General features: G+C 41.2%; 1 protein-coding gene across 25 annotated transcripts in view; it reads left to right on the top strand.

Annotated features, from left to right (window-relative positions):
• Positions 1-1291: 1291 nt before the first annotated feature.
• The window catches only part of CLASP2 (cytoplasmic linker associated protein 2), a 132009-nt gene continuing 109361 nt past the window's right edge, over positions 1292-23939 (top strand). For 21 of the 25 annotated variants that reach the window (XM_088520900.1, XM_088520899.1, XM_088520915.1 and 18 more), the window contains exons 1-3: positions 1303-1486; positions 12721-12799; positions 23800-23903. In XM_088520900.1, the coding sequence (XP_088377026.1) occupies positions 1307-1486; positions 12721-12799; positions 23800-23903 (363 nt within the window). In that variant the 5' untranslated portion in view covers positions 1303-1306. Of the gene's footprint in view, positions 1487-12720; positions 12800-23799; positions 23904-23939 lie in introns of all 25 variants that reach the window. The other 4 variants (XM_088520898.1, XM_088520893.1, XM_088520882.1 and 1 more) reach the window with 1 other exon arrangement.

The following is a 23939-nucleotide window of genomic DNA, read 5'->3' as shown; positions in this document are numbered from 1 at the left end:
CTGTTTTAAAGGTGTCTATAATCTTTCTAATCATCTTTACTGTTGTAATGCCTACAGAGCAGTCAAGGATGGGATCTTCATTTTGCTGGGTCATGGCAAACCCAGCTAAGAGCTGTTCATGGCGCTGCCTTTCCCAGTGACCCTAATTTTGTGGGGTTTTGCCCTGGACACAAGGGAGGCGCCCAGTCCCTGAAAGCAGCGCGGTGGGTGACAAGCAGAGCACACAGCAGCGGCACGGGAGCTTCGCTCGCCTCGCACCGTGGCGAGTCGGGCACTTCATGCACACCCGCTGCGCCGCCGGGGCAGCACCTCGGCCTCCTGCCTGCTCACCCTGCCCTCGCCTCAGCGCTGGCGACGCCAGCAACGCACCCAGGCTGCCGTGCCGCAAAGCCAACGCTTTTGGGGCAGTTGCGCTTGGGTTTACTTGCTAACTAATATTGCAAGGAGATGCTCCTTAAAGTTTATGGTTTAAACTGACCATGAGGCAACACCTCAGGTCACACGCCTCAAGTCACTAAAGGGTCTCCTCTTTTTTTTCAGCAGGGTCTCCTGCTCCTGCTGAGTGCATTCACTGCAGATGTAACACTGCAGAGCTTCGAGCTGGCTCCACGGTGGCGCGTGGATCTTGATCCACATGGAATGCGCGACAGAAAAGGCTCAAGGGCACCGCTTTGGGGCACCGCCGCTGCAGTGGGGGCTCTCCGTGCACTTTACGGTCCGAAAAGGCCGCGCTTTCCGCACCGCTTGTTCCCACCGCCGCCCTCCCGCCCTGCGTCCCGCGGGGCCGCGGCGGCAACGCGCCTCCCCCAGGACGCGGCTGCGCAGTGCGCATGCGCCGTCGGGCTGCTCGCGGGGCGGGCGGGAGGACACGCCCACGCGGGAGCGCGCGCGCGTGGCCGGCGCCGGTAGCCGCGGCAGGGGGAAAGGGGCGGGGCGGTGCCGGGACGGGGCGGAGCCTGCTCGGGCCACGCCCCCGTCTCGCTGGCGCCGGTCGGGGGCGGCCCGTGGCAGGGGCGCAACTTGCGCGGGACGGAGGCGGCGCGGGCGGAGGAGGAGGAAGGGGAAAGGGAAGGGGAGGAAGGAGAGAAGAGCGGCGGGACGCGGCGGGCTCCGCTGTGAAGTTTCTCGGCGGGCAGGAGGGCTCCGCGGCGGCCGTTGCAGGCGTCCCGCGGCGCGCATGGAGGTGCCGGAGCGCGGCGGGGCGGCGGCGGCGGCCCCATGAGCGGCGCGGCTCGCTCGGCGTCCGTTGCCGCCGCGCGTGGGGCGGGCGGCGCTGCGCGGCGCGGCGAGCATGGCGGAGGGCGGCATGGAGTACTTCAGCGAGCGGCTCGTGCAGCGGGACGTGGCCCGCAGGCTGCAGCTGGGCCACGAGCTCCTGGAGTACCTGGGCGAGCCGGCGCGCAGCGGCGACCTGGAGCACGACCCGCAGCGCCTCGACAGGGTCATCGACGAGCTCGCCGCGTGGCTCAACTCCAGCAACTTCAAGGTGAGCGCGGGGCCGGCGGCTCTGCGGGCGGGGGTCGCGCCGAGCCTGCCCCTAATCCCCCTCCCTTCCCCCTTGGAAGTGTTTTTTTTTTATTTATTTTTTTTTTTTTTCAGGGTGGGGAGGGAAGGCTAGGCTAGGAATTTTATTAGGTTCTAGAAGTAGTAAGTGGCGCTCCCTTATTCCTTTTTATTCCCGTTGAACGAAACACGTTCATTGCCAAATTCAACATTTTTAAAATCTCTTTTTTCCCCCCGTGATTTTGTTTATTTATTTATGTGCTCGCTCGCTACCCCTCCCTGCGGTGCCCGCGCCCGGGCGCGGCGCTTCCCGGGGCTGCGGCGCTCCGCGCAGGCCGTGCCCAGCGCCGCGCTCCCTTTCGGTTTCATCGCGGCCCTCGGGCTCCCCGCGGGGCTTTCGAAGCTTTTTCGCGCCGTTCGCGGCCGCTCCCCCGGGCGCGGGGAGTTTTCTTCGCAGTTTTCTTCGCAGGCAGCCGCTGTGATGACTCACGCTTGGTGTTTTCCTGCGTGCCTGGCCCCGCTGCGGGAACGCGGCGATCGCCTCCGACGTGCGTGGGAGCCAAACTGGTGCATCTTGCCGGCGTCGCTCTGCCAGGAAGAGTATTGGCGACCTACTGTAATTACGAAGGGCAGTCCCGATAGCCTCGGCCGGACTCTTTTTTTTTTTTTTTTTTTTTTCCCCTTTGGTTTTGGTGCGTTACGGGCAGTGATTGCGCTTCCGTCGTCTGGTGGCAGTGTTGCCCTGCAGAGCCCCACTCGGGTCTCCTCGCTGCAAGGCAGATCCGCCCTTCCGTGCGCACATACGGCCGAGTTGCTGTCTCGCCCATGAAAATACACGAATTTCGGTCAAATTTCGGGCAGGCCTTAAGGTTACTGTGATCTATCTCCGTAAACCGAGGAGGCAAGTACAGGGATCACTTGCAAAGGCAGTTCCTGAAATCGTCTTTTTATTCCTTTAACTTAGCAATGCTGCACACTTCACGTGTCTGCACTTTGTACCCCTGAGATCTGAAAGTAATCAGGTTCCACTTGCTCGCCTGTATGATTTATTCCTTGCAAAAGTATTCGTTATTAAAGATCAGGCCAGTTTGGGAAATAACTCGTGTTGGCTGAGTTGTGTTGACTTGCTTTTAAATCCCTAATCCTGGGGCAGATTTTGGTAGCTATTAATGGGAAACCTAGGCAATTTTTTTTTTTTTTAAAGTACTCTTGAACATAAGGAGGAACTGGATACATGTAAGTTATCTCCTTAGAGATAAAATAGAAGTTGCGCCCTGTGTTTTTAAGCCATCTGAGTTGGGCGTTAATACTTGAAACTTGCTTTTCAAGATGTGTTTTTCCTGCAGCAATGACCTCCTGGGTGCTCTTGATGCACAGTGACAGCGCTCATTGGCTTTTGCGACACGATATTCCAGATGACCTTGTACTCTCTGAGTGAGGAGTGCTACGAATTTTCGGAGTAGTCTGTTAAAAAGAGCTTGCATAATAATGTAAGACTTTTTCTGTGCTCCATATATCCACTTATTGGTAGGCCTTTGTGCAGGCCAAGATCTACTTCAAAGCGTGCTGTATACCCACTGTTAATTGCAAGAGCACAGTTGCTCTCCAGGGCCAGTGTCGGTCAGCATTTACTGGAGCATTCCTATGTGTGGTGCCAGTGTCTGGTGCTTCAAAAGGAGAGTCAGGGCTCTTCTGGAGAGCTGTGGCTTGCCTCTTACACAGGTGTTGTATGCTTAAGTGCTAGATTTTAGTTTGTTATTAAATTCATGGGCTGAATGCCATCATAAGGTAATGAGTTTAACAGGCTTATGTGTATTCTCAAGGAAAATATTTTAAAAATAAACTTTTTTTAGTTGCTGTATTTGTAATAGTTGGCTAGTGACCTTTTCCTTTGAGGGATGGATATATAGAACCAGAATCCTCTCTTTTAACACATCACTCTTACTTTGTTTTGCTAAAGGCCTTGTAAATCTTCAAAGCCTTCAAAGTAATTAATCCTTCCCTGTTGACATGGCTGTTGATTTGAGAAGTGCCATTGCCGCGCACTGGCTTATTTATCACAACTGCTGAGCTAGAGGAACAGGAGTGACAAGCGGGCAGCATTGAAGGGAGTTTTCGGCGGGTACATCCTTTCCGTTGTATGGATGATGAGTACGGTAGGATGACAGCTATAGATGACGAGTAGCTAAGGAAACTGACCTTGGATGGGCCATAGGTAATGCATACGTTTTTTTCCTTTCCGGGAAAACTTGGGTCTTGCATGCAGTGCTGACCATCCTGAAAGAGAGGAATGGGTGGTCTGGGAGCCCCAGCTTCAACGTCATGCTGTGTCTGAAAAGAAAGAAAAAAAAATAGAATGTTGCTTTGGGAAGTCTGTGCCTCACATACCAGAAGGGAAAGGAACTGGAGTGAGTAGGAAATGAGAGGGTTGGTCTGACTGATTTGATGATAACTAATGGAGAAAAGAGAATGAGGGTTCAAGAAGCAAATATAGACTAATTACCAGAAATGATGAATGAATTGCCTGAAGAAGATAACAGCCACTTTGATAGTACTTTCGCATTGTTACCGAAGTCTGCAACTCTTTAGTGCCTAAAAAAGCTCAACTGTGAATTTCAAACAAAGAATAGCAGAGAGATGACCTGAGAATTTTGTCCTATCCAATTGAAAAACACAATTAGTTTCTAAGTTACTGATAAATCAGAAAGGCTGAATTAAGAATATGTATTACTTCACTTCTTTTATTCTATTGATCTTACACAGTGAAAAATAGCTTCAGAAAAAAACTACTCAAATCATTGCAACAGCAGGGAGTGCTCCAAAGATCCACATGACTTAGCTCTTACTTTGGACCTCTTTCAAATGAAAGAGTTAAGCACTGACCCGGAAATCGTTTGCTCAGCATCCTGGTATCATGATTGAGTTGTGTTTCATACTGGCTGTGGCTTTGCCCTCCTTTATTTATTTATAATTATTATTTTTTATACCATAAAACTTTGTTTTTGAAAGAGTCTGTTTTCCCAAAACTGTGAAGAATAGTGATCGTTGCTGGTCAGTAGATCAGCAATAAGAGAAAAAGGAACAATTTTTAAGTTTTTGTTTGTTTGTAAAGTTTCATTCCTGTTCTGTAAGGAACAGAAAACTTGCGCATAAATACTAGGAGAGTTGGCTGAGGAGATCTTTAGTCTGCTGGTGTTTGTTCTCTCCTCCAGCTTTGAGCTGTCAGGAAATCTCAGAAAAATGGCACAGTCCTAATGTTTTAGTTCATCAGACATTCAGGTGAACTGAACTGGATAAGTTCTGTGGCTATTAGCCTATAATTAGTTCTAGGGAAGAAAAATAGGAAAAGCTGACTTAGGATGCAACTTGTACAGAACTGAAGCATGAAAATAGTAGCAACTTTGGCAGAGGTTTATTTCCAATTTTACATGGTATGGTCCTCTCTGGTCAAATCTCATCAGATTAAAGCTTCAATCAGTAAATTCATACTGATGTCTGAGGATATGGGTTATCACATATTTTGACTGCTGATAGATATTTACTGGTTTTACTGGGTTATCCTGGATGTTCATCTCTGTTCTTGAGATTTAATCAACAGATCTCTTATGCTTCTCTTAAATTGAGTAGTCATTTGAAAGAATTACAGGAGTGTCTAATTCCTGTATAATCTGGTGTCTGAAACAATCATAGTCCGCAAATCTGCTCTGAGACTTCTGCTGGAGAGGTGCAGGAAGCAAAAATACTACTTTTCAACTAGAGTTCTCCAAGGCTACTCTTGTTTCTTAGCATTTTTTCTTTTAAGCCCATACTTCTAAAACTTAGCTTTTGAGCAACTTTTCAGTTCTTTATGCAAATCACACCTCACTGATAGTAACTTGAGACTAAAATTGTGGTAGTTTATCAATCATTTTTTTAAAGCAAGCGGCGTGTTAGCAATATTTATGACTTACAGTAATGCCTGAGTTTATCTTTTAATAGATACTCTACTTTCTTTTACCTGAGGGCTGCAGTAGGATAGTAAGAAACAGTCTTTTTTATGTTGGAGCAGTAGATTTACTACTATGGAGAAAGAACAATCTTTTTGCACTACTTATTTCTGATTATGCATGTTAGCAGTTTCTTTCGGGCAAATCTTTGGAATATCTTTGATTCTGTGCTTTTTCTAGATGTAGATTTGGCATCTAAGAGGTACCAGAATATCAGTATTACTATTCCTGAGTTCTTGTATTTGTGTGGTTTGGCAGGTATTTATTTTGGTTTGTCCTTAGTTCAACAGAAAGGCCAGCAGGAGGAGCTTTTCGTTTCCAGATAGGAAGGTCAACTACAGTTTTGTAAATACTTGAGACATAAATAATTAGGACTCTATCTGAAGTCCTGGCAGAGAAATAGCAGCAGCAGTTAGTAACTTTTTTGATGCTGGGCAAGTATGCGAGATGGGAATATGAAAATAAAGAATTGGATGAAATGGAGATGCAGAGATCTGAAAAATGTGAAATTCCGAAATGACAAGAGTACAGTCCTATGTTTTGGCAAGAATGATTAAATACACAAATGTCAAGTGCAGGACGTTATCAAGTAGCAACTCGTAAGAACAAAATGTGTGGATTATTTTGGTTTGGAAGTGGAATGCAAGTCAACATACGCTGCAGAAAAGGCAAATGCCATACTGAGTTGTACAGGAAGGACTGTAACCTGCCACACAAAAAAATGTAGTAATTTGGGAGGTTCCTCCCAACCTTTATTTTTTGGTTACCATGCAGATCCAAGGATCTCTCTTTTCCTAGTTTTTATTAAGAAATATTAGTAACTTACATTTCAACTTTGACACCAACAGGAAAAGACATTTGTCTCTTTCACCCCTTCCTCCCCATTTATTTATTTATTGAGTTTCATCTTTCCTGTATCTTTTGTTCCATTATCTTGGCTAGGTGGGAGCTACCGTCCTTATTTCTGTATCACTGAAGTAAGTGAACTTTGAGGCTTTCTAGTTGTGATGGACCTGTCCATGTGTGCCAGGAATCCAATCTTGGTTTTCAAGCTCGAGACTCAGTTTTTTTCCTTGAGGAATTGATATTTTTTCATGTATTATGTATGCTTTATTCATAAAATGTAAATAAACAATCAGATATTAAACAGACCAAAAATCTCTCCTCAAGTTGAGAGAAGGAAATTTGCAAGAAGTGTTAATTATTTTAAGTTTAATTAAGACTAATTTTGTCCAACCTTTAATTAAAAATGTAGAATACATAGTCCCAGATTCTCAGGGATCTGCCTTCTGAAGTGTAATTCACAGTTCTCAATTAGCCTGTAGTTTCAATATTTGTCATCTGGCTTAATTGCAGTCCCTGTTTAAAAATGCCGCTCTATTCCTGCCTTGGCTGTGCATTTTCACCTTTGTTCTTAGGGTAACATGTATATATGTACACATATGCATACATATATTTCTTGTGGATTAGCTTTTCAGTTTCTCTGCAAGCTGCTTTGGCTGGTGCAACAGGAGGTTTATGTGGACCAGATCAAACGCACCTGCAAGTAAAGGAGGGCAAGAGGACTGTCTCTTTTCCTGGTAGTCTGCAGTTTAATCAAATCAGTGTGACATGAGACACCTTCACAGAGCTCTGTGCAGGGAAGAGAAGTACATTCTTCAGAGTGGAAAATGGGACAGCCCATATACGTGCGCCATAGTTGAACGTGCATTTTTGCTTAGCAGCATTGCTGATTTTAAGCCATTTTTTTTCCCCTAGCCGCCGAATGCTGATAGTGCATCAGCCCTTCATTGCCCCGATGGGCATGTGAGGCTGCACAGTAAACAGGTGCAGGGAAGGGATCTGGTGGAGAAAATGCCTTGCCTTGTTCTCTGTCAGATTGGTTTCCTAAGTGGGGTTGCAATTCAGCTGCATAAACGCTCGTCTGCTTGTTCGGCAGCGGAGCTGGTGCAGGGGTAGGAATAACTGCATGTTGAAAAAACACAGTTTAGATGAGGATAGTGGAGAGAAAATGAGAGCGCCTGGGCACATCAAGAATTACATTCGTTTGGAAATACAGGGTTCTAAAATGAAGTAAAAGTTTTTATGGTAAAAATATACATTTTAAATTTAACATTCCTATACATCTCATTGCCTTCCTACTGAGTCCTGCTTTTCAAGAGGCTTGTTCTTCAAAATTTTTGCCTTGCGGAAAATGTTTAAGCCAGGTGATCTCAAAATGAAAATTGCTTAAGATGTCCCATGTTACAGTATCATATACTTGTGTTTTGTTCTCACTTTCCTTGAAACAACAGATATGAAAAATTATGGTAACAGTCAAAGAAGGAGTATTTGGCAGGTCCTGATTTTGTGGTTGAACTTGTTTTTTTCTGACGATCATCTTCTCACGCCATCAGCCCCCCAGTCGGATGAGTGGAAGCATGTACCTCCTTTTGAGTATCCTTGGAAAACTTCTCTATTAAGTTACCGGAAGTAAATTTATAAAATATTCTTTATTTTTTTTTTTAAAAAAAAAAAACAAGTTTGGATATAGGTCTGAGCTGCTATTAGCTTGTCTTGATATGAAGCAACCTAGTTATTCCCATAGTAGATGAGTGTGCAACTATAGTATCGCGCTTCTGAAGAGTTAACTTGGGGGCACTGATACTTACATTGCCCTCGGGAGGCCAAACGGTTCTGTGGAGGTGCTGTTGTCTGAATTCAAATCAACGTGAAGACACTGAGATTTTGAAAGATTAGAAAGCGGCAAACTTAGAAGAGTGTTACCTTAACATGTGATCTTCAAGGTTTTGATTGGGTAGATGTTTTTTTGATTAATGAGGGGAAAAAATTGCTACAACTCTCAGCATGGGAAAGGGCAGGAAAGTAGAGTTTACATAAGCTTTAAAATTTTTGACAGCAGTTGACTGACTTGTTTTGGCTGCTGTTCAGGAGAGGTCAAAATAACAACGACCTCCCAGATCTATGCCTGTGCAGAAGGACCTCTGAAACCAGGCCTTTTCAGCAGGAAAGTTTTACACCTAAATTTCTGGATAAATATGGGTGATTCATTCGGGCATCATCTGCTGTGGTTGCTGAAACTGCAATGCTGAAATGATTTGTGGTCAGTCATCACAGAAAGATTAAGAAGATTATCATAGCTGAGGAAGTTTGGTAGTGTGTTTTCCTTTTCAGACAGCAGTGGCTGCAGTTGATGCAGTTTTATCAGTAACAAAAATTTGGCTCTTTTGGCTCCAGCTTTTGGGGTTCTTACTTTTTAGTCCAAACCACAGTTGCAAAACACTGCTTTAAAGTCAGTAAGCTTTAATTGTTTGATAGAAGAGGCTTTGCCTTTGCTGAAGAACTGCAACATTACCTTTTCTATTTTTCCACACTCTTTAATCTGTATCTTTCAGACCAAAGAGGAATAGGCAGTGAAATGCTGTCTCCATTCACCTGTTGCTTGCCTCCCCTTACCGCTCAGACGAAGTGTTGAGCTTGGTAATCTGCCAGGAGGCCCTGTCCACCCTTGCAATGCGGAGAGATACGACATATGCGGAAACACCCTGTGCACCTCTTTGAAAGCGAGTGCCATATGTACCTGTGAAGGTGAAAGAAGCCAGAGTACAGAAATCACACCTTCTTGTCAGCTAGAGTACCTATAAATGATTCGATAGCTTCAGCAGCGGGCATTGCAACTTCAGTTGCTTCAGCAGAGCTGGCTGCCTGACTGATGCAGAGTGGGAAGGTTGTACCTCCTTCAACAAGGAAGAGCGGAGCCTGATGATTATTAGGCTGGGACCGGTGTTTTGGGTAGTGAGGATGAATGGAACGAATCAAGAGGTTAGGTCTCTGAAATGGTTGATCTGGAGAAAACTGGAGTGGAAACAGTAAGGAGATGAAAAAGCTGTGGAGTATCCTGTAAAATAAGAATAGGAATGTATTCAGGGAGGTGAATAAAGCGAGCAAGGAGTAAGAAACTTAAAGTGAAGCAGAAGAAAGTTACTGAGAACCAGAATTGTCGCTGTGGTGACAAAGTCCAGTTGCTTTATATTGTAAAATTATTGAGCAAGTTCCAGCAAAGGAAGCTGATGGTTTCTTTTGCCCCCTTTCCCCTCCAGATTCCCCAGAATCTGGAAACAAACAATCAAAAACGAACTACCAAAGTCAGAGGCAGTTCAGATCCTATGGTAACATCCAAGAACAGCCACAACTGACCAACTCCAGTCCAAGGAAGCTTAAATTTCTTTCCCGCTATGGACCTCAAAGGCAGTAGTTAAATACCTCAAACAATAGGGAGCTGTTGGATCACTCTCAGTGTACAAACCTACTACTACAGCTGTAAAAGCAGCCCTCATGCTTTCAGCTCTTGAAGCATATATTCTGTACCAACTTACTAGCTCTTTCTAGGCAGCAGGCAAAAGGCTTAATCTATATGAAGATAGACATAGGTCCAATGGTTTTTAGCTCTAAAGATAGATATAATCCCCAATTTAAGCCAGTGGGAAGAGCCCCAAGAGACTGGTGAGAGGCTTCTCTGCTCATAGCAGAGAGCCTGTTGGCACTCATTTCCGCATAGTGCCCGAGAGCTTGGAACCGCTTATTTTGCGGATCAGTTCTGCCTTGACTCGTGGTCATCAGGGCAGCATTCAAGAAGACCACAATGTCAGCTGGTAGTCCTTACTCGCTGTAGTCTCTCAAGGCTCTTGTGCTGTCTAAGTGCTCCTCAGGTAGGACTGCTCAAATACTGAGTGGATGATGCCTACTAGAAGATGCTGAAATTTAGAACATTATGTACCAAACAGAGTTGTGTTGGGGCTGATTTGCAGGAACTAATGATGGTAGTTTTTGGGTGATTTCTGTGGTTGTGTGCTTCAGTAAGTTTGACGTGACTTTTCTTTTAAATTGCAGAATGGGAGTCAACTTTGCAGCAACAGCACTTTTCCATTCTTTCCAACCTGATGACCCATAGTACTGTCTTAATTTACAGAAACCATAAAGGTTTATACCTTTTTCAAGTTGCAGGCCTCTGGCCATCACAGAGGATTCTGTATGACCTAAAGGGATAACTCATGCTATACTGTGTTGCTCCTTTAAGCCATTAGTAACTCGTTCCCTCACCCCTTATCTGTAAAGGTTGCGTGTTCAGTAGGTGTTAGGGAGGATTTCCAGGACATTTTGTTAGCTTTGAATTTCTAAAAGCCTAAGGTTAGTCTCATGTATCATTCCCACTAAGCAAGGTAACTTTTCAAAGCTTTATTTTATCTTGTGCAATGTAAATAATATATTTTCATACACCAAATACGTCACAAGACAAAATTACTCGTCAGATTATTTTTATTGATAGCATTTACTGAGATGACTTTTGCAGAGGAGTTATTGAAATAGTCCTTACTGTGTCCCTTAAGCAAATTATTGATAGACTTTTAGTTGCAGAGAACCAGTGCCATACTGACAACTGCTGGAATGATTAATCAAGATAAATGTGATTTTTGCATCTTAAGAAGTGACTGAACTTTATCTGTTCCCTCAGATACAAAAGCCTATTGTTCTCTTGATCAAAATAAAATATTCTTATGCAAATGAAATGCAGGTGATCAGAATCTGTCGTGGCAGTAACAGTCACACTAGGATAAGTAGCCAATTCTCTGCTAGTTATCAGGCCTTTGACCCCTTAGTATGGGAAGGTTCACGCTTTCCCAATGGTTACTGTTTTTTACCCAGGTCAGACTTAAAAAGCAAGCAAACAAAACTAGAGGCTGTGCTTTGTGGAAGCCATTTTAAAAAATTTAAAATTAATTTTTAATAGTATTTTAAAATTATTTTAAAATACTCTCCATCTTATTATTAACAATTTTCTTTGGCATCAGAATTAAAAAAAAAAAAACAAAGGGCACCCCCTTCCCTTACTTTAAATCTCTGAACTGCTGCTGTTCAGAAAAGGTCTTCCAGAAGACTTACAGAAACAACTGACTTTGTGGGGAGGAGGGAATCCCAAAAGCATCTTGCTGACTCCAGAGTACTTGCACCAGAGGAAGATGGTTCTCGACTCAAATGTGGTTCCAAGTTGTATGAAAATAGCTGATGGTGGTGAGAGGTTCTGCTCGCATGTTTCTGGGGGGAAAACTGTAGTGTGGGTGTGCATTGTAGTAGGGCACAGAGAATTAATTTGGAGGAAAATCCCTTACGAATGTCCAAGCTTCAGGAGGTGCCTCATTAGGCGTTTCTGTCATCTTAGGCAACAAATCTGGTCAACTGCAAGATTTGATGATGTTCAGAAAACTATCTTAGAAAGAAGAGAATGTAAGTCCTGATGCAGTGGGCAAAATACTTGAGGGGAAAAAAAAATCAACCTTCTGGTCTGTAAAGTCAAATGGTTGATCTTATCACTTCTGATAATATTTTTGTGTGTCTAAATCAGCAGAGGCTGTCCTCTCTCACCAGTTTTCTGTTCAAGGATGGGTTCTTTGTCACAACCATGGCTATATTTTATACAAGAGCAAATGGATCAAAATAAAACTTGCTTAGTTTAAGAAGCAGGTACATGAACAGTGTGGTAGGAACTGCTAGTGGAATTAGCATCATCAGCTTTTCTTAGCTGTTGTTTTTTGGGGAGTTGGAAGAATAAATTGTCAGATTGTTGCCTGTATTCCCTCTCAAATCCATTTAATGCAGATTTTATTTTGAAATTAATTTAGGATTTATATTTGTGGGTTCAATTTGCTTGTGTTTTAAGCTGCTAGCTTCTTTTGGTTTTGGGCATGTTTTCTTGCAGCTGCTAAACTTGTCTGGCTGTTCTGGGACTTGTTGTTCCAAGGCAACCTTGATTTCCTGTTACTGCCAAGCTGGACTCCTGGCAGTCTTCTGTTAAAGAAACTGGGAACAGAACTGCAGTCATAATAAACAATTCAGGCAAAAATTTTCCAGCTGCTTAATCCTCGTTTTTGTTGTATTTTTTATCATTTGTATTTGGAAATAAATGTTAGAAATTAAATATTTTAATTAATTTTCGTTCTGTGCTAAACAAATAGTGAAAAAACGGAGTTGCACCGATATATGAAAATATCAGTGATAGATTCCCTGCTCTGAAGTCTTTGCTTTAATCAAAGCTTTTGGGAATCATTAGCTCTTGGGGTAGAGCTGTCATTTCCTTTGTACTGATATAGTCTTTCACCATGCACGTATGTCCATAATTTCTTTTAAAATAAGACTTCTTCATTGATTTGTTTATCTAATGCTTCTGTTTCAACAGGTGGCATTATTGGGATTAGATGTTTTAGGTGCCTTTGTCGACAGACTATCAGGACGCTTTAAATCCTATATAGGAACTGGTAAGTAAAATACCTTTTTCTCTTAAAACTAAAAGGTAGAAGGCATACTTTCTTTGTATTTATTGAAGCAGTGAGGGGTGAAACATGTTGAAAACCTTCTGATCTAAATTAGTTTAAAACAATGTACGAGAACGTAAATATATTGGCAGAATATAGAGATCTTATTGCTCTCTTTGAGATTTGAATAATTCTTGTAAATATTTATTGGTGATAAAATTATTGACCTGTAGATGGTTGCTGTTCTTAAAAAAAAAAAAAAAAAAAAAAAAAAAAAAATCTATGAATGTCTTTTCTTAAAATGGTTTCACACTATGCATTTGCTTACCATATCCCAAGACTGTCTTATCTGATAATGACATCGGAACATGAGTGTTACCGTTAACTTGCATTAAAGATTGGAGATTTTATTTGTAGATCATCTTGATTAGAGTTTTTGTTCTAAGTCTGTGTCCTTAGAGACGACCATGTAGTCCTTTCCTGCTAAAACCATAAAAAGAGGACTCTAGCTTTCAATAGCCTAAGCTTTTTTTTTACGTGGCGGTTGCAGGGAGGGAGGGAGAGGAGATAAACATTTTATGCTAGTAGTGTTTTTTTATTTGATTGAATTTAAAATTAATAGATTTACATATGCCAGAGTATAAAACAGTTGGGTCTCAGCCCAACTAATCCATTCAATTTGGTTGTTTGGTTTCTGTCCTTGAAAAGAGATTGTGATACTACAGCATTAACATTGCTGTTTTATCACTGTCTATTTGTACCAGAAGTTTCTATTTTAATGTTCTTTCCCCAAATTAATCTGAATTTTCTTGTAACTTCCTTGTTCTCAAATCCCCGTCGCAAATTGTCTGTCAAAAGCTTCTCTAAGTTTCTACTTTGGTATTGTAAAGAAATCGGCAACAATTTGAAAATTTAGATATATAAAATACAGCTTATGACAAGGTACCAACTCGGGTAAATTAAAGCATATTTCAAGGGCCTCCTGAAATAAAAAACCTCTGCAGCACAACAGACTTTATTTTAAATTAACACTGTAGTGCAGTAAAAAGAATATTCTACTATATTTTACTTGACTACTTGGTTTTGTACAGAAGTACTGTCAGGAGACTGGGGCATGTTGGGCTATGCAAAACATGAATTTCTGTATTGTTTATGCAAAACATGAATTTCTGTATTGTTTCCATTTGTAATTATAAATGAAATTGGAATGAATTCCTGAAGCCTAGCCCTATTTATGTTAAGTTTTGGATAGTCTGCAGTAACTTTACAAACATCTGGAAATCCTTCTGCTATTTCAGTACTATTAATTGTGAATATTTGGGGTCATGCTTAAATGTGAGCACTAATGTTTTGCCACCATATTTGAGTACTTTGAGATTATGAGCAAAAATATAATTTCCAGTCTCAGGAGTTCTTATACAAAACAAAAACAGAACCAAAAATGAATACTGGCATTGGAGGAACATCTGTAGATATGAGAAGCTGTTGGAAGGAACAGTACTGCCTTCAACTGGAGTTAGTCTTCTGAGCATCTGTGAAACTAAGTCTCATGGAGTGTGTTACACTAGCAGTGCAAGTCACTGTTGGACATAGTCAAGCTGTATTAGTATCACCAGTGCTGAAAGGTCAGTACCAGCCAAGGCAGGAAACTGCTATATTCCCTATTTTAGATGATTCTCTAAAAAGTGAGTTATAGTGAGTGTGTCCCTCCATTGGTAGCTGCTTCACCAGTAGGAGGATTTAGCAGTAATAGAAAAACTTCATTGTAAGTGTCTGAAAGCGGAGGTGTTTGAAGATTCATGAGAGTAATGAAAAGCAGATTGGTGAGCAAGAAAGCTGCTTTGCTGAATGCAGCTTGCAGAACTAACTGCTAGTAAGTCAATGTCTGCAGTGATGCCGGTTTGCAAATGCTTAAAGAAAATAAGGACAGGACAATCCTACAGTGGTAATGTCTTCAGTACCACCTCCTAGTTGTCAGCAACCTTGTGGTTTAGAGTCAGCAAGGATAGTGTCCAGCCTGCTGCCCTTCCTTTTCTACGAGTTTATCTAGTTGCTTTGTGAATCCTCACAGACTTTGGCATCTGTGGTGTTCTGCAGTAGTGCTGGATTGCATGTGACCTGAGAAAGCACTTGTTTTCTTCTGGACGGAATGAGTGGTGGTGGGGGTGAGTGACACAAAGCACTTCACTCATGGGAAATAAATAGGAATAGGTTTTATTGATAATGACAGTGGTTTCACGAGATTCTATGGCAAGGTTGCTTATTATTTACTGCATGGAGGTTCAAGATACTCACAGAATTAGCAAGAACACCCTCCCGTTGAGTCACGAGATTCAGACTGGAACCCCTCCTTGCTTTCCAAACTCCTTTTTAGAGGAGTCTGCGTGCGGTTGGATCTAGTCCTAGACCTGGTCAGCGGTTTGTGACTAGGGGATTTGTGCACAGTTACAGAGTAAAGTTTACGAGTTCAGAAAGAGAAGCGTGTTATAGTCGCTTGCCACGAATCTGTAGTGGGAAAGATCTCTTAGCCCCAAGGAGTATCCTTGAGAGGCATCCCTGCTCAAGGGGAGATACTGGTGTGCAGCCTGCTGTGGTGCAAGGAGAGCTCAATGGCCTCTTGGCTGTCCCCATATTTATGGGATGATTGCCTATGGTCATTCTTTCCATTCAGAACTGACTGTTGGCTGGTATACCCACAATTTGCCTTATCTCCTCATCAGGATAGGGCCATCAGGACTGTAATTGATGGTTAATGTCTGAATGGGGGAAGAAATCAGGGAAGAAACCAGGATCAGATAATGTGGTAGTTAACTCCTGAATAGGGCTACCTGTGAGAAGTCAGGTTGAGCTGGGGAAGGAGCACATCTGTCACAATTGGCTGCCCATGAGTTGAAAATAATGCTTGCTAGATCTTGTATTAAAGAGGTGAGCTGTCACTTCTTATCTTCAGTGCCAGTCATGATTTTACCCATCTTTTGATTTCTCCTCTGCCATCATTCCACCTGCCCTAAGAGTCCTGACCTAGTTGTTCCTTGTACAAAAGTTGATCAATACTTTTTTAATGTTGATGTCATACCTTTAGGTACCATTTTGTTGTACTGCTTTTGAGGTGCAGGAGCCATCATTGCCTAGATGCAGCATGTAAGGCATAGGGGTACTTGTTTTTATTACATCTTTTTTGTAACAATTACTAACAATGTATTTGTTATGGTGCAGATGAAAATTGACCTAATACAATTTTACACTAGATATATTAAGGAATGTAAGTTATGTCCTATGTAATGGTAATGCTTTTAGATCTCTTATCTAGCGCGATTCCTCTTGCTGCCTGTGCCATGTGTTATTCGGCATTTATCATTATGGTACCACTCCAGTAAGACCCTTTGGAGAACCATTTGAAAATTCATCTGCATTCTGCCAACTGAGCTAGCTTTGTCCGCATGCACAGCTCTTCGGAGGCCTTTACAAGCTTGTGATCTCCTATGAAAGCTGTATTATCCTCCTTCTGGTACAGCTTACTCTGTTTACTGAGGTTTTCACTGATGCTAAAAGAAACTACTATTTTTTTTTCCTATGTCTGCTGTGTTACATATCAATGACAAAGGTTGCTTGGAAGTAAGAAAAAAATCCTCTTTTTTTTTTTTTTTCCCCTGAAATTGCTTTTGCACAAGGCTTCCATAGACAAACCGGGGAAAAATCAACTATTTATGCACTCTAGAGTTGTTATTTTCTGGTGAGTGTCTAATAGATCACTTGTTGATGTGAGCACAGTTCATATCATGTACTGCAGATTCACAACTTGTATTGTTAAATTAAAAAAAAAAAAAAAAAGAAAGTCATAGTGCCAAGCCTAGAAATTTTGAAAGCTATTTTTTTTTCAATTAGCTGACAAGATGAATACTGCTACACAGGAAACCGTATTAGTATTTTGTGTGGTAGGCATTTATTACCTACTGCTTTAGTAAATATAGACATACTATTTTTGGAAAACAAACGTAAGAGAAAATTTGCACACAATTATTATTTTCAAATACTAAAATATGGTTAATTTCTGATTTAGTAACTGCAATGATCAATATGTTCATGTTGAACAGGATTGCAGTATCACTAGATCAATGGAAGTTGTACACGTAGAGGGCTTGCTCCATAAATTTTGGTTTTTATAGAAGTATTTTCTGACGTAAAATATACAGAAGTTTAAATGTGTTTGTCTTACAAAACAGCCTTAATTTTAGGCAATCCTGAGATTCTTATTCATGATTGTGAGCTCGGGAAATAATGGAATTATAGCATATTACCCAACCATAACATGTCAAAACAACTTTTCCTCCTTGTTTAATTTCCCATTCAGTTATCGTGGGGACAGATTTCTTTCAAGTGCAGAGGAGAGGGGGAAAAAAAAAAAAAAAACTGATGTGGTTTCACACCCACAAAAATAGCAGGCGTTTTGCTAGGAACTAAAACACATGCTTGCTTTCTTCTTCTGTCTGTCGCTACAGTCTACACGTAGGCCATAAATTAGATTTGGATGAAGTCAGCACAGTAGCTTCAAAGCAGATGCCAGCAGCCCTCTGAAGGGTGCGTTCGTGAGCTCAGTATTGAGGTATGCGGCCTGATAGGAGAGTTTATGCAGTTTCCCAGGCAACAATCTAATATTACAGTAACTTTCTTCCAGGGTGTTTTCCTCTTCTGATTAACCACCTCGCATGACGTTTGCTGCTGACAGCAGTCTTGGGAGATTTGAAGATAAAAATTAGGATGATATTGTTATTTCCAGTGAAGATGCTTGCAAACACTAGACAAGCAATATGTGTCAGGATATGTGTGAGGCTTAGAGGATGAGGCTCTGGCGAAATCGAGCAGATTAAGGAGTATTTGATGCAGATAAGGAGTATTTGATTACATCTTGTAATATTTAATATCTACTGCTTGTTCTGTGACTAAAACAGAAGATTAAGGCATCTTATGTAAGAGTAGATATTTACTCTGGTCCTGTTTTCCCAGGTGATGACATCAATCATTAAAGTATTATATGTGAGAAGAAAAACTGTGTGCTGTAATTATGCGAAAACGTGATGTGATGATAGAGCTTTGGGAGGGGAGAGGGGAAAAAAATGTTGTTTTCCTTTAGCTTCATTTTTCTGAAAGGAGTGAATGTCATCTTGCTTTCTTGTTCTGCACCAGTTTCTAACCCCTTCTTGTAAGTCCAGTCAATGAAGAAAATGTTAGTTATCTCCAGACTTTGTCAATCCTCTACAGTTCTTAAACGAGGTTAAATACCCAAGTTCTTTGACTCAGATGAGTGGTATTTGTTCAACCAAATGTTCAACCTCTGACAGGGGCAGGATGAGCTGGGCCTGGCTCCTGTCAGCTGTCTAGTCTCACCCACACTCAGTGGGTTGTAGAAACTGGGGAGTTTGTCCATGCCTGTTGTCTAATCCCTGCTGACACTACCCACCTTATGTTCTGTGAGGGCGAGTTCCAAATATCCACTGTTTTTAACAAAACAAAATATATTTTACAATTCTTCTGTTGCATCTTAAACATTCCATAAATGAGACAGTTTCTAATATCATTAGTTTCTATCATCAGTTTCTACCCCAAGAATTAAGGCTGATGAGCAAAAGTGACCAGGACTTCCAACAGTGTGGGTGTGGGTTGTTTTTTTTTTAGTGTACACAACCAATTCTTAAGTAGTACATCATGAGAAAACTGTGCCGTTTTTGAACTTTTATGACAGGATTGTGTACTGCATTGAGTAATGACAAGAGAAACATAATTGGAGTTGCAATTAAATGGGATTTTTGTCAAAGAAGCTGGAGACAATACAATACAGAACAATAATGGAGAACAGCTTCTGTTTCAGTCTTAATGAAGAAGTTTACCATGATACATTTGTCTGTATTTGATGATCTATTCTTCTAGTCTAGCATTGCACTGCTATTCATTTTCATATATAACTTTGCAAGATGTCATAGAATGTGTTTTTAATTATCTGCAAGTTAACTCTTTAATTATCTGCAAAGAAAGTTATAGGTGACGCTTGAGTGTCATGGAGGTCATGTGGCCCATGTCACTGTAGTGGGAGTAGGGCCAGCCTCCAAAGTTGGACATTAGATCAGATTGCTGTGGAAGTATAAAGCTCGTCTTTCTGTCGATCTGGGAAAAGCCTGTCTTAGTGCCTTGTTGCACCTACCTGCAAGTCAGGTTTTGTGTGACATTGATTATTCGTGTTGCTGCTTGTTAACATTAGGAAAAGCTGTGTATATTGTATATTGTAGAATTTTGTTCTTAAAAATGTTGAATATTTTGTGTATTTAAGAAATTAAAAGGTTTTGAAAGACTTTTTTCATTTTTAGGTGTTTTGATATTTTTAAATTTGAAAATATAAAATCAATCCAACAACAACAAATTTTCTGCAACATCCTTGAGAGAACTTCAGTTCCCTTCAGTTCACTCTACAGTTTATGGTCAATTAGTGATTGGAAATGATCTATCATCTTAATGATAGATATTCATACCTTATTTAATCTGCAACTTGTCTCACTGAAAGGTTCTCTAATGTGATAATTTAAAAAAAAACAAACAAACTTTATTTTTTTCCTTTCCTGTAAGGATTTTGCATTCTGGGTGGCAAGCACAGGAATTTTAATAGTGTGACTGTCACCTGAAGTGACTCATGCTGGGCTGATGAGCTCTGAATTAGAGTTTCTTGTGCTCACTGCCTGTGGATGCTGCACCGAAGGGGCCTGGCTGCTGCATGGCACCTGCAAATGCAATGTCCTCAGTAAAATAGAGAAATACTAATTTTAGTTTGTGTTTGGTTCTAGTGAATGTAGTGCTGTAAAAAGTTAACCTAAAGCTAAAACTGTCACAAGATGACGTGGACGTGTGTTCTCTACCTTCCATTTTTTCTGCTGGTTTACCATACTAGTCTCTTTAAAATCCTTGGTCTATCTTCTTATGTAAGCTGAGCCTGAGACCTCTGAGAGGTTCATCAATATAGCATAAAATAAGCACAACTTTGTTCATCACTAATGGTGTAGAAGATAAGAATCTACCTCATTAATCTACTTAATGCTTGCCTTAGTTGGAAAGACCCAGAGAGGCATTTTTATGTGTCTGAGATAGCTATTGATTGAACTTACTAGTCCTTAAGAAGGCAAGAGAGGAATCTTAGAAGGGAGGCAGGGAGACCTTTCTGGACCCAGTAGGCCCAGTAAAGAGCCTTTATTATAAGTATAATAATAGCCCTGCCAGGCTGGCCCTCTTGCTGGCTGGGTAGGAGCCTCGGAGAGATTCCTGTCTCTCCTGTGCATCCCACCCCTAACAACAGTGACTGCTCTAATTGCTGAGGCAGCTGCTTCCTCTCCTTTCTTTTTAATATTGGCAGCAATTTAGTGCTGTTGCCTAAACTGGTGAGGTTTTGGGCGGGGTGGGCGGAGAGGAAAAGAAAAAAAAGGTAGAAAGACATTTCAGACTAGGTTTAACCTCTGTTTCTGTCCCCAAAGCCTTTTTCTTTCAAGTCCAAGATGTGAAGCTGGGCTTTTTAAGTGAGAGAATTTTTGCTGACGCTGGTGGTTTCTTGGGAAGTATTTTTATTTAATGTTTGCAATTGCAGCTCCAGGTGGAACAGACATGGACTACTTTAAAGCAGATTCATAGAAATGGGTAAGCATGAGAGGGTATACATAAAATAGACATTTGCAAGGAGTAGGCAGAAGTGTTCTAGAGAGATGGAATAAAAGGGCTGTGAGCAATAATACAAACTTAAAATATACATATTTGTCTCATAAGAGAAGGAACTTCAGTTAAAGTTTAACAAAAGGAAATTGTTTGTGCTACCTATGGCATTTGCTGCTTCAGGGCATCATAAACGTAAGTGTTCAGGATTGTTTTTTTAAGAAATTGTGTACCTTTGTAGGTACTGACTTTTCCGATTTACTTGGTTATCATCTTCTGTAGAGATAACAAAAATTTAATCTTTCAAGGCTGTGTGCTAATTTTTCAGACTTTCGATCTTAACTATTGCATGTGTTATTTATGCAGTTATAAAGAAAAAGAGAAAAATAGCAGCTCAGTTATAGCTGGTTCAGGTGAAATTAATTTGTATGCAATAGAAAGTTTGCTTTAAAAAGTTGTTTAAAATATATAAAACTTTTCTATAGCAATATAGAAATCTAAACAGGAAAAGCTCTGGAATGACTGGTAGTAATAGGAAACTTAAGCTAACATAATGAAAAGGCAAATCCAATGGGGTATATTACACCTTGGCTATGCAAGAAATGACCAGCAACTCTATAGAGAGAAACAGAACCTCTTATACATAGTAGAATCCTTTTATGCATATCAGAAGAGATAAATTGAGGAAAAAAAAAAACTTACATTTTCCAAAATCTTTTTGAAATAATTAAAGAAATTAGGTGGCAGGGAAAGTAAACTGGTTAGGACTAATATAAAACAGTAGGAATGTATGAATCTGTATTGAACGTGGCAAAAACCTCTAGACTTCTCTGGGTAACTTGTTAGGCTACTGGCACTTTGCATAGTACCCCCAGGCATGGTCCTCTTTCTGCTTCCTTGCCTCACTCTAAGTTAAGTAACACCTACTTGGAATTAAGCTGTGCACTGATGCCAAATTGGCCAAATATATTGGCATTGCAATGTAACAAAGAACATTAGTGGGGATGGGAAAGCATATACAATTAAAATAAAAAGTGTATCAGCCAAAATCATTCAGCTGTATTTGGGGAAAAATACGAGGGGTAGTGGGGAGGAATTGTTCTTAGTGATTTATTTTCTGGTTATCCATCCTGTGGGAGGCAATAGCATTCTAATCTGTTGAAGCAGAGACTTCAATTTTGTCAAAAGGGTTCCCTTGCATTGCAGGTATGGCATTTGCTAACCCTGACAGAGGATATAAGTCTGCTTAAAGCTGGCCAGGTTATAATCCTTTTATAAAAACTCTGTACACCGTGCCCATTAGGTACTTGTTAACATGCCCAAATATCCAGCGTCTGCTACTGTTGAGTTGCTTAGGTATCCCTTAACTCTTGCTGTTGATAGACTTGTGTACATTATCTTATTTGAATGTCTGAGCATGTCCTCATTTCCTCGTGTTGCTGGAGAAAAAGCTGGCACAGGAGATGGGCTGGAATGAGGGAGTTGGGGAACAGCGTTGGGATAGTGAGGCAAAGCGGCTGCTTTTAGTGCTAACGTTGGCCTGCCCTGACTCAGAGCCAGACTGGGGGTGTGCTGCAGCCTCTGAAGCTCAACTGGAATTTGTAGTCGCAGCTTTGGGCTGTGATGAAGTTTCTTGCCTGACCCAGAAGTTTTTTGGGTTCTGTGGCTTTGGCTGCAGTGGGCTGGGGTGGAGCGAGGAGAGGCCAGGAGGCCCTGAGTGCACGTTGGGCAGGAAGGAGGAGGGTAGGCAAGGGAGAGGGATTAGCAAAACGGGTTACTAGGGTGGCCTTGAGCATCTTCAAAATGTGCAATTTGTTAAATTGGGAGACACGTTTCCCATTAACTTTACTCATAGAAAGGATAGCTGATACAATTCAGCTCTTTTTTCATTGAAGTAGAATCAGTACTAATGTAAATAGATCTCCCTAGACATTAATAACATTGAGAGGAAAAAGTGATGAAGGCATTAGGAATTCAATTCGAAATATGCTCAGCCTTCTCTTCCGGCTTCTAGATGAGCATTCTGAAACTTCAGATGTGCAAGCAACCTAAAATAATTTCCTGTTGAAGTTTATTCTGACAGAAAGGATGGACTACCAAGCTGAAAACTGGTTGTCGGCATCGCCCAACAACCTAGTTGATTCTTTTCTTGTATACAAACAATGTATTTTACCAAATATGGGGTCTTACAGAAACTTCAGATTTAGAAAAAAAATAAATAGCCTGTAGACTTTGGGACAATACAGTGGCTCCAACAACTGATGAAGAGATGGTGAAGCTCTGTGAATGACCAAGGTTGGCATGTTCAGCTACTACAAGCAGCAGAATGTGTGGACTGCATCATGGCTCAGTTTAGCTTGGTGATCTCATGTCTGTTTAGGCTGCCTGGTAGCTGTTCTTTGCACTTGCTTTAAGTGGTTTCACTAGAGCCGTGGTATCTGCAGCCCAATGAACTGACTCAGCACGATGTAATTTAAAGAACCTTGTTCGAGCAGGATTGGTATTCAGCATGATTGCCTTCCCCAGAGCAGTTCCTCAGTGTTAGTAAAGCAAGGTTTGCCTTAAAATACCCAATATTCTGGTCATTATGGTATGGGGAGAAATATATAACAGTGCTTAAAACAGTCATACAGATGCTGTTGGAGAGAAAAAAAAAGTATTCAATGAGTATATGAATAACTGGAAGCTTAAGAAGGGTCCCTAATTTCTCCTTTTCAACTCTTAGTACTTTTTTATGTTCTAAATAACTTTCCTAAATATCATAACATGGTAATTACATCTGGTGAATGATGTCGATGGTTAATCAAACCAAAGATTTTACAAGTCTTGCAATGATTTTAATTGTAGTGATTTCTGATTTTAGGGGGTGAAATCAGCTGCTATGGTGTAATTTCAGTTAAATGTTGCTTAAAGACATTTGTGTTAAAACAGCAACTTTTGTGAATACTCCTGTGGGAACTCAGCCTTACTTCAATATAATACACTTTGTGAAGGGGAGGATTTAAAATTTTAAAATTGTTATAATTAAACAGCAAAATTGTACTGATTTGAAAACAGTCCTCTATTCTATCCCTTGTCTTCTCCCTTCCGACCCTTGGCTTCTCAGGTCTTAATGTTCCTTTCCAGAAAAGTCAGAAAATCAGAAACTTTTGTTGTCCTGTTTGAAAATGAAATTGAAGTAATTCATGCAGCTCTTAAGAGACTTTCTAGCTTGTTGGAAGATACTTCCTCCAGTTTGTCTAGTGCATTTTTCTTAGTCTTGTAGTATAATCAGAAATACATTTAAAATGATTTAATACTTTTTTTTTTTCTTCTCCTAGTTCTTCTACCTTTGATAGATCGTATGGGAGATGCCAAAGACCAAGTTCGAGAGCAAGCACAGAATCTTATACTGAAATTGATGGACGAGGCAGCACCACCCATGGTATGATGACTTAGATTCAGAAGTTGGCCTCTATGG

This window comes from Tinamus guttatus, unplaced genomic scaffold, assembly GCF_059628265.1.
Source record: "Tinamus guttatus ecotype Peru unplaced genomic scaffold, ASM5962826v1 Tinamus_guttatus_pri_ptg000104l, whole genome shotgun sequence".
Taxonomy (NCBI): domain Eukaryota; kingdom Metazoa; phylum Chordata; class Aves; order Tinamiformes; family Tinamidae; genus Tinamus; species Tinamus guttatus.
The sequence above is the reverse complement of the archived record's forward strand: the minus strand, read 5'-3'. Positions and strand labels throughout refer to the sequence as shown.